The sequence below is a fragment of the Terrapene carolina genome, unplaced genomic scaffold, assembly GCF_002925995.2.
Source record: "Terrapene carolina triunguis isolate 2854851 unplaced genomic scaffold, T_m_triunguis-2.0 Scaffold234, whole genome shotgun sequence".
Lineage (NCBI taxonomy): Eukaryota > Metazoa > Chordata > Testudines > Emydidae > Terrapene > Terrapene triunguis.
Genome location: NW_020664585.1, coordinates 9,625,505 through 9,637,656, shown reverse-complemented (window position 1 = coordinate 9,637,656; position 12,152 = coordinate 9,625,505). Strand labels below are relative to the sequence as shown.

General features: G+C 43.2%; 1 protein-coding gene across 1 annotated transcript in view; it reads right to left on the bottom strand.

The window, feature by feature from the left end:
• The window catches only part of TMEM132B (transmembrane protein 132B), a 367,192-nt gene that overhangs the window by 53,654 nt on the left and 301,386 nt on the right, over window positions 1-12,152 (bottom strand). The window contains exon 5 of the mRNA XM_024196810.3: window positions 9,089-9,232. Within this exon, the coding sequence (XP_024052578.2) occupies window positions 9,089-9,232 (144 nt within the window). The remainder of the gene's footprint in view (window positions 1-9,088; window positions 9,233-12,152) is intronic.

The following is a 12,152-nucleotide window of genomic DNA, read 5'->3' as shown; positions in this document are numbered from 1 at the left end:
GGTGCCTCCACCTCCCTGCCCGTGCCTGCCGCCCGTGATCAGCTGTTTCGCGGCATTCAGGAGGCTCTGGGAGGGAGGGGAAGGAGCGAGGAGGCGTACTAAGGAGAGGGGGTGGAGCGAGCTCAGGAAGAGGCAGGGCAGGAGAGGGGCAGGGGTGGGAAGAGGCAGGTGGGGGTGGGGCCTTGGGGGAAGGGGTAGAGTGGGGGCAGTGCCTGAGGGTTGAGCACGCCCCGGCACATTGGAAAGTCGGTGCCTGTGGCTGGTGAAAGAGACAAGCTTTCAAGCTACACAGAGCTCTTCCTTGGGCCTGAAGTAGCTCTGTGTAGCTCAAGAGCTTGTCTCTTTCACCAGCAGAGCAGCTGGTCCAATAAACAATATTACTTCACCCAGCTTGTGTCTCTCATATCCTGGGATTAACACAGCTACAACATCTCTGCAAACACTGCAATAATTGGAAGTTTGGAGCCTGGACTACCTTTGTGGATCTGGGCCAAAGACTCTTAATTCTGTCACAAAGAAATTAAAAACCAATTGAAAAAAAATTAAAACCCCCTTAATGTGGCTGATCCACAGAGAACATGAGTCTGTGGGCTTGTCTACACCAGCACCCAGGGTCGATCTAAGTTATGCAACTTCAGCTACCTGAATAGCGTAGCTGAAGTCGATGTACTTAGATCTACTTACCGCGGTGTCTTCACTGCAGTAAGTCGACAGCTGACGCTCTCCGCTTGCACTTCTCATTCTGGTGGAGTACCGGAGTCGACGGCAGAGCACTCAGCGGCCGATTATAAATCGACCCCTGCTGGATCGATCGCTGCCCACCGATCCGGCGGGAAGTGTAGACAAGCCCTGTTACAGGCCCAGCTAGGGAGCATTAGCTCAAGCGGTAGCACTTCATGTTTTTAGCTCCAGAAGTCCCCGTTTCAATCACTGCTATGGCAGCTGTCACACATGTGCTTGGCATGTCACTGAAAAATTACTATCCTGAAAGGGCCTCAGCCACCTGGCTCTGAGTGTAGAACAAGGGGGCGGGGGGGAGGGGGGATTGCGTACTCCTTCATCAGCGTTAATGCGGGGTTGCCATTCTGCGCTTGGACACTTGAAAGGACCACCTACCATGTAGGTAACAGAGAGGCTGAATGTATTTAAATAGTCCCCTCAGGCCTTTAGCACTAGGGCCAACATTTTCAGAATTTGGGAGCCTTGGTTTTCAGATGCCCCAAGCGCCCATGGTCTCCCCACCTCCACACCTCTGAAAATCACAGTAGTCATGTTCCGGAGCATAACTGTAGTGACCCAGGTTTGAAAACATAAGCCTAGGTGGTTAGCCCAGCCCATCCAGACATAACGATTTAGTTGTACTGCAGTCGAACCTGGGGGGGGGGGACCTAGTCATGGACCAGGACCCCATTGTACTAGGTGCTGTACAAACACAGAACCGGAAATGGTGTTTACACTTACTCCTGCTCCAGAAAGGCTCATTCCCAGATGTATCCCTTATCTTGACATAGGCCTTAAGGACAAGCTAGCAGGGAGGGGAGGAGTAAGCGTGATCCCCCTGCTCTCCTATGAGGTTTCTCCCCCTCCCTCGTCATGTTTCAATCTATGTCAACCACCAGCTTTACTGCTCGTTACAATATCAGATAAAGAAATGAAGCCCTGTTAGCTACTGCTAGACAGAAAGTAGTGCGGGGGGGGGGGGAGAGGGAGGGAGGGGAAATTAGGTCTTCTATTGTTTTAACATTAATTATACATTAATTATACAATAACATTAGTATGGAGGATTCAAGATAAGGTTTGCGGTACTAAAGCAGTGGGCAGAAATGGTTTGAATTTGACCTTCATCATAATTAGGCAGCATATTACCAGAAAGTGAGGAATAATGCATTAGAGTGCTTTCCCCTGGCAAGCTAACAAGGGACATGCATTCTCTCACAGTCCTCAGGATGTTATGACACCGGTTTTTTCAATATATGCTTCTGATTAGGCAGAAGGAGCCTGATCCTAAGTACAGGGTGTTTCATGAGTAATTGTGCTGATATCAGTGGCATTACACGGGTGTGAGATCTGAATCAGGCCCGGTGAATCTAGTAAGTGCAGTTGAAAGTCCATTCAGTAAAGAAAAACTGGGCTATATTCCTCGGTGGTTTAACTCTACGGAAACAAATGGAATTATAGCACAGATGAATTTGGCCCAATGACTGTTCCACTGTCACATTCAGCCAGAGAGAAAGAAAGAGGCAGTGAGAATGTCCAGGGGTTAGGGTCCCCACTTGGGAGGTGGGGGAACTGGGGTCCATCCCCCCTGTTACAATCACTCTTTCATTCTTTATCCACGGTAGAACAGCTTCCACAGGAGAGACTGAGGGAGTCCCACATGAGAATATGCATAGCTCAGTGGTTACAGCATTCTCCAGAGTCAGGATACCCCTGTTCAAATTCTTTCTCCCCCTTTGGTAGGTGAAACTGAACCTGGGTTTCCCACCTCCAGGACAACTATTCAGCCATTGGGCTAACAGTCATAAGGTGGGCAATAGGTAGCTCCCTGAGCACACCTACCAGATCAGGCCCTGCACTCAACTTAGGCAACTGAATGCTTCAAGAGAGACGTAGCCGTGTGCGTGTCCAAAGGCAGAAATTATAGTCACTAGTGAGTTTAGGTGCTACAGGATTCAGCGGGAGTTTTGTGGATCACAGTGGAGCCAAAACTGGGATTTAGACACCTAATCTCAAAGACTTAGGCACCTAAGTACCTTTGTGGATCTGGGCCCTGTGTATTTATACTGCACCCAGTCAACATGGTATCTAGGTAGCTGTAAATGTATACATACTTGGTAACACACATAAATAGTAAGTGGCCAGGTTATGCTCATTTAATCCGTGTAAATCCAGAGTGGTTTAATTGAATTCTGTGGAATTACATCACTGTAATTCAGAGCAAGGACAGAAATGAGCAAAAAGGATTGTCTCATTAACAATCTACTAAATCATAAGCTACTAAAGAGAAATAAAAGGTTAAGAATGCAATGCTCTTGGTTCTGGCCAACAGAATATGACATCTCTGCAATTAGGAAGGAACAATACAGGATGGAATTAATGGTGTAAAGAAGCACAAAATTAGTAAATTACATCCAACCCAGCTGACAACTTTTATGAGAGGGTTTAACTCTGTACAGCACATGGAAACACGTCTGGAAGTGAAATCAATATGGACTTTACAAAAGGCGCTTATCAAAGGGAGCAGCTACATGTTCTTTCTGAAATAGATAGCTAACCCCTGTGTCAGTGCTAAGGGTACATCTATACTTACCTCCGGGTCCGGCGGTAAGCAATCGATCTTCTGGGATCGATTTATCGCATCTTGTCTAGACGCGATAAATCGATCCCGGAAGTGCTCGCCGTCGACGCCAGTACTCCTGCTCCGCGAGAGGAGTATGCGGAGTCGACGGGGGAGCCTGCCTGCCGCGTGTGGACCCGCAGTAAGTTTGAACTAAGATAGTTCGACTTCAGCTACGTGAATAACGTAGCTGAAGTTGCGTATCTTAGTTCGAAGTGGGGGGTTAGTGTGGACCAGCCCTAAATTCCAACTCAGATCGTGGGTTCAAGCCTGCTAAATTCCCAGCTAAAAACCACACTCAGATGGAGTTAAGGCTGAGAGAACATATAAATAATTTGGGGTAAAATACATTATGAGATTGTTGCAATTATCCAAAAAAATTAAATTACTCTCTCTTTTAGGCCCCTTTACATGACTATGGTGAGGTAAAGTGGCCTTAGCATAAATGAGAATCAGACCTCTTGCCTTTGGTTAATTATATAATTATTCATTTAATGGTCTACCTGTTCTACTAGCCAAAAGGCAGAGTCCCAGGTGAGCGTCTCTTCTATCAATTATCAATCTATCAATCTGATGCCAGAAGATTTCACACAGCAGGCTAAATTAAGCACTGATTTACACCCTGTTCAGTCTCTGACGCAAATGGGATAATACAGGGGGTAAACTGATGCTGGATTTGATCTACTGTTCTAGGGCCTGATCCACATCCCAGTCAAGTCAATAGAAAAGTCTCCCATTGACTTGAATAAGCCTAGGATCAGGCCCTTGGGTTTTATTCTCAGACAACAAAAGCAGTCAAAGGGCAGGAGCCTCGCTTTCACAATGTGTATAAATTCACCACTGCAACTGGAAAGCTTGTCTCTTTTCTTAGAGGTCATGTCAAGCCTTCTTTAGTTGCCGGCTCCAGTGGATCTTTTAAATTCAGGAACCAGAACAACGTCATGCCCAGCTTTGACAGCGTACCCATATGGAGGGCTGCTGCTTGAACTAGGTGGATTTTAAACAGGCAGTGTTTTGAAATGTAACACCTCCCTATAGGCTGCAGACAGAAGCGGCGCCAGGGTTTTTGGCGCCCTAGGCGGGGGTCCTTCCGCGCTCCCGGTCATCGTCGGCAATTCTGCGGTGGGGGGTCCTTCCGTGCTCCCGGTCTTCGGGGCACTTCGGCGGCGGGTCCCAAAGCGAGTGAAGGACCCGCCGCAGAATTGCCGCCGAAGACCCGGAGCGTGGAAGGACCCCCCGCCGCCGAATTGCCGCCAAAGGCGGCAAAATGCCACCCCCCCCAAATCCTGGTGCCCTAGGCAACCACCTAGGTCACCTAAATGGAAGCGCCGGCCCTGGCTGCAGATGTTAATTTTATTAGGGAGGAAGTCCTTTTCCTGACCTTTTTATGTCTAACTTAATCCAATCTTCTCTAACCACAGAAAATTCTAGAACTAGTAGAAACTTTACTAATACAAAAGGTGAGTCCATGAGCACTGTCTTACAGACCTGTATCTGGTTTTCTGAAGTGGAAAAAAAAAAAAAACACCTCAGTTCTTGAGATTACAAGAGCAACAATTCACTGTGAAAGCAACAAGGAGTCCTTGTGGCACCTTAGAGACTAACAAATTTATTTGGACATAAGCTTTCATGGGCTAACACGGCTACCCCTCTGAAACCTGAATTAATTGTGAAGTGATAAATAACAGAGCCACTAATCAGATAAGAACAGCAGCATGGTACATAGCAAAAAAACAATAGTAAAATTTATAGAGGGGGACTGTGCGCCTTTGAAAATCAAGTTGGGTCACACGTGGAGATATTCATTCATGTTTCCGCTGGTAAAGACTTCAAGGGAAATGGGTTGAAAGCAAAAAGGAAATGTGATTTTATTTCAGTGGATATACTGGGAAACAGAAACACTTAAGGCCTGACTGTGTCTCATTTACACGAAGGTCCATTTACACCCATTTGGCAGTGTGAATGGATCGGAAAGTGGTCACAAATTTAATTACACTGCCAGAGTGGTGAAACCTGGAGATACATTGGAGTCACTGGAGTAATAGTAATAGGAGGAAATTTAATAGTGAAAAGTGCAAGGTTGTGCATTTAGGGATAACAAGAATTTTTGTTATAAGCTGGGGACACATCAGTTGGAAATAACAGAGGAGGAGAAGGACCTCGGAGTATTGGTTGATCACAGGATGACTATGAGCCGCCAATGTGATATGGATGAAAAAAGCTAATGCGGTCTTGGGATGCATCAGGCGAGGTATTTCCAGTAGAGATAAGGAGGTGTTAGTACCGTTATACAAGGCACTGGTGAGACCTCATCTGGAATACTGTGTGGAGTTTTGGTCTCCCATGTTTAAAAAGGATGAATTCAAACTGGAACAGGTACAGAGAAGGGCTACTAGGATGATCCGAGGAATGGAAAACCTGTCTTATGAAAGGAGACTCAAAGAGCTTGGCTTGTTTAGCCTAACCAAAAGAAGGCTGAGGGGAGATATGATTGCTCTCTATAAATATATCAGAAGGATAAATACCAGGGAGGGAGAGGAATTATTTAAGTTCAGTACCAATGTGGACACAAGAACAAATGGATAAAAAATGGCCATCAGAAAGTTTAGACTTGAAATTACACAAAGGCTTCTAACCATCAGAGGAGTGAACTTCTGGAATAGCCTTCCAAGGGGAGCAGTGGGGGCAAAAGACATATCTGGCTTCAAGATTAAGCTTGATAAGTTTATGGAGCGGATGGTATGATGGGATAGCCTAATTTTGGCAATTAATTGATCTTTGACTATTAGCGGTAAATATGCCCAAAGGCCTGTGATGGGATGTGGGATCTGAGTTACTACAGAGAATTCTTTCCTGGGTGTCTGGCTGGTGAGTCTTGCCCACATGCTCAGGGTTTAGCTGATTGCCATATTTGGGGTCGGGAAGTAATTTTCCTCCAGGGCAGATTGGCGGAGGCCTTGGGGGTTTTTCGCCTTCCTCTGCAGCCTGGGGCAGGGTCACTTGCTGGAGGATTCTCTGCACCTTGAAGTCTTTAAACCATGATTTGAGGACTTCAATAGCTCAGACATAGGTTAGGGGTTTGATACAGGAGTGAGTGGGTGAGATTCTGTGGCCTGCGTTGTGCAGGAGATCAGACTAGATGATCATAATGGTCCCTTCTGACCTTAAAGTCTATGATTCTATGAAATGAGAACCAGGCCATTAAAGTTTACAAACATTTTACTTAAATGCACAACAAATAACCCCTCCCCATCACATCATCCCTGCAGCTGTATTGTAAATTGGTCTCTGTTAGATAACTCAGAAATGATTTGTGTTTGTGAAAACGAGAGTTAAGTATTTACCCCCAAAAAAACCAAAAGCAAGCAAAAGTTGCCTGGCTATAGATTTTGTCACCAAGCCAGGTGTTGGGTTGGAGTTTCTGGTTAGAGTGAAACAAAAAATACAAGCAAACCTGAACAAATGTGCACAAAGCCGGCTAGCATTGGTCTGGGAACGTGAAAACCTCAACTGATAGCATAATTAAGGAAGCTGCAGTCAGGAAAAATTGTTTGTTGCTAAAATATTGTGTTGAATTTGATGATGAGGATGATGTACTATGATTTGGTTCAGATCCTTCCAGGCTTGACAATAGAACATCGTTGTATTTCTTTAATCAATTACCTTATGTAGAGAATTTGAATTGAAGCACATGTTGAGTCCAGTACACATTTCAGCACAATTCCTTTTTTTCACACGTGGCATAAGAGAATTTGCTCACTTCATAAAATGCAGTATGCCAAAGTATGTTTTGGGGGTTTTTTACGATTTTTATCAAGACTTACAAGCTACTGATGAAAACACCTCCTTTTCTAGTAACACCTCTACAAACACCTTCTCTAATTTGACAATAGATACCCTAAAATTTCACCAGTAAAGTTACAAAATAAGTTCTTTAATTCCCACACCCCTTTATTGTCTTTGGAGATAAATTGGAATGTGTTTGGTTTACCACATTCCAGATGCAATGGCTGATAATGAACTCATTCCATGTTTTTTAAAATAAGGCGAGAGGGTGAATTTTTGGATCTGGTGAAAATCCATGTACATATACTTCAAAATGAATTATAGGTTGATGATATACATTTTCTTGTTTTCCTAAGATAGCATGAAAAATTCTCTGACAAACTATGTGCTATCTATTAAGACCTCTATGGTCTTATCTACAAAAAAGGTTACACTGATGAGTTAAAATACTAAGACACAGGCTTTGGTGCTTCAAATAGCAATCTACAGAAAACATATAAATATGGTCTGTCAGATCTGGAAATGTATTTAGAGAAGACACAATTACTATCTAGAAGACCACAAGGAATGTTCTTTGTCAAAGGTTACAGAGGTAGTTAGTATTAAAGTTCTTGGATCACGGGATCTCTGTTTGCGGAAGAGGTAAGTGTAGAGCCTTATCTTCTGTAACAGCTGTGTCCACACGACTCAGGCAAAAAAACAACAACTACCATTCCAAGACTACTCTTTGAAAACTCCATAGAGGTAAGGATAAAGGCAAGATAATCCTACTCAGATCTGATGCTTATGCACCACCAACAAAAAGCAGACATAATAGACACGCAATTCCAGTTAAAATGCTTCTCTACCTTTATGTCTACATAATAAATAATAATAATAATAATAATTTGTATGACTTTGTTTTATATGGTAACAACAGTGGCAAAGTTATACAATCAATGACTTGAAAAGGTCATATTTACAATGCCTTTGTCTCTCCATTGATTGGTGTTAATGTAGAGGGAACCAATTTAACCTATTACATTTGAAAGGAAAGTCTGCTTTTGCTACAGTAGGTGGGACAAGGTGGTTTAAAAAGTCATAGATCTTACTATAAAGAAGTTTTTATTTAAAAAAAAATCTGCTTTCTTGTGTACCAGGTGGCCTAATGTATCAGTGCAAGTAGTCTTTCATCCCTGGAGAACTCAGTTCAAGTCCTTTGTGGTGAAATCTTGGCCCCATTGAAGTCAACTGGAATGTTGCCATTGACTTCAATAGTACCAGTATTTCACTCTTGGTCTAATTTTGTCACTCTTATACACATCACAAAGCCACCTCAGAATTTGGTAGAGTGCAATGTCTTTCTTATGAGAAGCTCTGGACTGGAAAAACAAGGTCAAAAAGGTCAGGAGTGTATTAGCAACCTGGCAATATACCAATCCTAGCAACTCTTACTATTTATGTAATAATGGGTGCAGAAGGGCTGCATGGCAACCAGGGTCCCTGAATGATGGCTTGATTCTTCCCAAGTATAACACCAGACAGCATGTGCTTCCCCCTCAGCAGCATTGATCTGCTAGCCAGCAAAAAATGAGGCAGGGTCATGATTCCATTCTCCCCCCTTTGGTTGGTTTAGCATCATTGAGGGCCCTGCACTTTCCGTGTTCATGCATTCAGACTGTCCAATCCAGGGATTCACACCGTCCTCTCTGCTAGGCACATAGACAGCACCTGCATCGCTGAGTTCCACAATACAGAAGGAGCAGGCTATCCCTGCACAACCTCCAGAAATCCAATGCCCTTTTGAACACTGACACTGGATCATTCCTGGGGGGACTCCATGACTGCAAAGTTGGGGGCCTGAATTGCCACAGAGAGCACAAGGGCAGGGATCGTGGTTGGCTTCTGTTCAGGGGCACAATGAGGGGGGGCAGAAAGGGGAAGCTCCATCTCTCCACCTTGCACACCTTAGTTTAGCCCCCTTACCTTTATGACATCTTCATCAGCTGATTTACATTCAATGGACTCTGAAACGTCGATCACGGAACCATCCTCGTGCACAGCAACAACTTTCACCGGAACAGATACCGTCTTCCCTGTCAGAATGGCCGTGTTAAGGACTTCTGTATCCTGCACATACACACACATGCACAAAAAGGGGATGCACGTTAAATAAGCATGACCACCGGGCACAATGTAGACATTTCCAGTGTTCTTGGAAATTAGTCACGATGCTTATTGACCTTCATCCTTGACTTGCAATTTTAAAAATTAGGTGCACTGCTAAAGTAATTTGCTAATACAAAATAGCAAATTATAAATACACCAGGAGATATTGCCAGCATGATGCAATAAATCAGGTTTGTTTTGCCTTCTTCTTAATGCTTTACAGAAGACAGGGTCATATGTCACAATCTTTATGGAGCTACACAAATCTTTCCTTCCCTACCTCCCAAGTTATGTCAGTGGTTGTAGATATGGACACCAAGTGTTATGATAAAAGGATTCCCACCTCCTTCCCATTGCTTCCCAAATTCTCCTTAAAAGATGTGCCTATTAAGTGGTTTCCTTCTTTGGAGGCTTGAGTGAAACCTTCATTTTCATGTCACATTAGAAAGAGATGTGGCGCTAAAAACAACAGAATGCCAAATGCAAATTTTAAAATCTTTCCCCATCAAAATCCCACCTGGAGACATTTTACTGGCCATCAAGCCATATTTATCTTCTCCTGTGATGGATTCACAGAGCCGGCACGCTAATGACTCCATTAACACAGCCTTCATCTACACCTTGGCGTGGATGCAGCATGATTAATTACCCCAAATGAGCTGTTACTGTGGTCCCCCGCTTGCGTAGGTGGCTGTGCAGAATGGAGGAGTAGAACCTCCAAAGGTACTGTACACAACAGGCTCGGTGTGGTTTACAAATAAGAAACGCTTGCAACCAGAGCCTGACCATCATGCTGCACTGCACGACCAATGCTTGTGTGGGTTCAGTCTCTGGTTTCTAGAAGCACCATGCGGTTGAGTTTTTTTATTGATTTAAATCCATTCGCTTTTTATTTATCACTTCCATAAAATCATTTCTTGTTTATCAACTGGGGGGGCCAAAAGTAGCTTTCCAACTAATCCAACTTTAAAGTCCATAATTAGCCTGGGTGGAAACAGAACTGGATTTCAGTGAGAAATCTGACACTGTCTTGCATAGGCAGTGAGGTATATTCACTATCATTTCCTTCTGTCTGCTAGCTAAATTAACAGGAAACAATGGGAGTACACCACAAGCTACAGACATCAGAAGATGACCAATAAGTACTTGCAACTAAGCTATAATATTAATATTGGGCAACTTTTACAAAACGTAGCTTGAACTAAATGAAGTACTAAACACCAGTGCTAGCTAACTAACAAAGTATACTAGTGCTTTGCCATCAATCAGGTTCCAAAAAAGCATGTAAGCGCGTGCTTGAGTCCATTTGTATTTGGAACAGTATTAAGGCATGTGCTTAACTCAAAGCTTTTACTTCAAAGGGATTTAAGCATATGCTTAAGTGCTGTCCTGAATAAGGCCTCAAGAAATAAATATACATTCTTTGTTCTACATTAGGTAAGGCATAAACCAGATGTTTTGTGCAGTAAATGACTCTTTAATGTTCATTTATGTTGATCAGTCTCATTTATAACCAGCTGTCATCCAGTAGGGAGGGACAGCATGGGTAAAAGAAATAGATGACAGAAGCAGAAGTGAAAAAAACAAAAACCCCGCCAAGTCCTTACAAGGACTATAGATCGAGCAAGACTGAGAACCAAAATGTATCACCTTGGGGGGAAAAAAATTTAGATTGCAGAAGACATATAGGGTCAAATTCGGGCTGCTTCATCCATGCCAAAACCATTGGTGAGCAACCTGCAAATCATATACAGTCAGACATATATACACACGCATATACATACACAGTAATATGCCTGTGTGTATAGATATAATATATCATATGACACATACATGATGGAGAGGTGATGCCCCTGTGATAAGTTGCATTTCACCTGGACCATTTTATCACAATGCCATTTTCCAAGCCATTCTTCCATAGAGGGCTTTTTTCTTCAAAGGATCAGGTAGAAAAATAAGTCCCACAAGGGACATAATTCACAAGTACAGCTGAATAATCCTACTTTTGAGAACTCTTTCCGGTGGGGAGGGGAATATGAACCACATAACTCTCCACTCAGGGCCTGATCCAAAGCCCATTGAAGTTAATGGAAAGACTCCCATTGACTTCGCAGGCTTTAATAGGCCTGGCTGATCTCACGTATGTCAGTTTTGCACCAGTTATTATACCAGTAACCAGGAGTTGTTCCTGCTTTACACCAGTGTAAGCAAGAGGAGAATTGGGCCCAATGAGCTTCATTTTAAAAAACAATTGGTGATTAGCGGCTACATTGACATCATCTTTGGCACTGCTGAAGGTCAATGCAAAGATTACAAAAGGATTTCTATTCCTTTTGTACACTTCATTTGAACTGGGAAGCTGAGGACAAGAGAATAGGTCTAAGAATTGACACATCACTAGCCTGTTTATTTTTGGATGTTCTGAAATACTTTTAGCTTGATCTTGACATAAAGTGTTGCCCTGTGCTCCTCTCAGCATGTTGAGAAACTCGCCGTGCTAATTAGCGGTTGCTGCATCACAAAAATAAACTTCACTGGGAGGAAAAGTTATGATATAAAATCAATATCTCAAATGCTTAGATCCAGTGTTATGCAACTAGAGTAGACTGTCTTAAGACCTTTTTCCGAGCTAACTATTTTCAGACTCCAATCATATATTTCCTCTGTGAGAAAGAGTGTGAAGTCTGAACTGAACTAATTGCCTGTCCATAAGATATAGATATATATGTTATATTTTTAAAATGGATCTTTGACAAGTAACAACATTTCAGCAAGACTCAAGTAGGTATCTTCTATATCTCTGTAGTAGGGCTCGTTAGAGACAAACCATTTCCTGAATTTAACATGTCTATAGTGGTTATTACTGACAGTGCCTGAAATC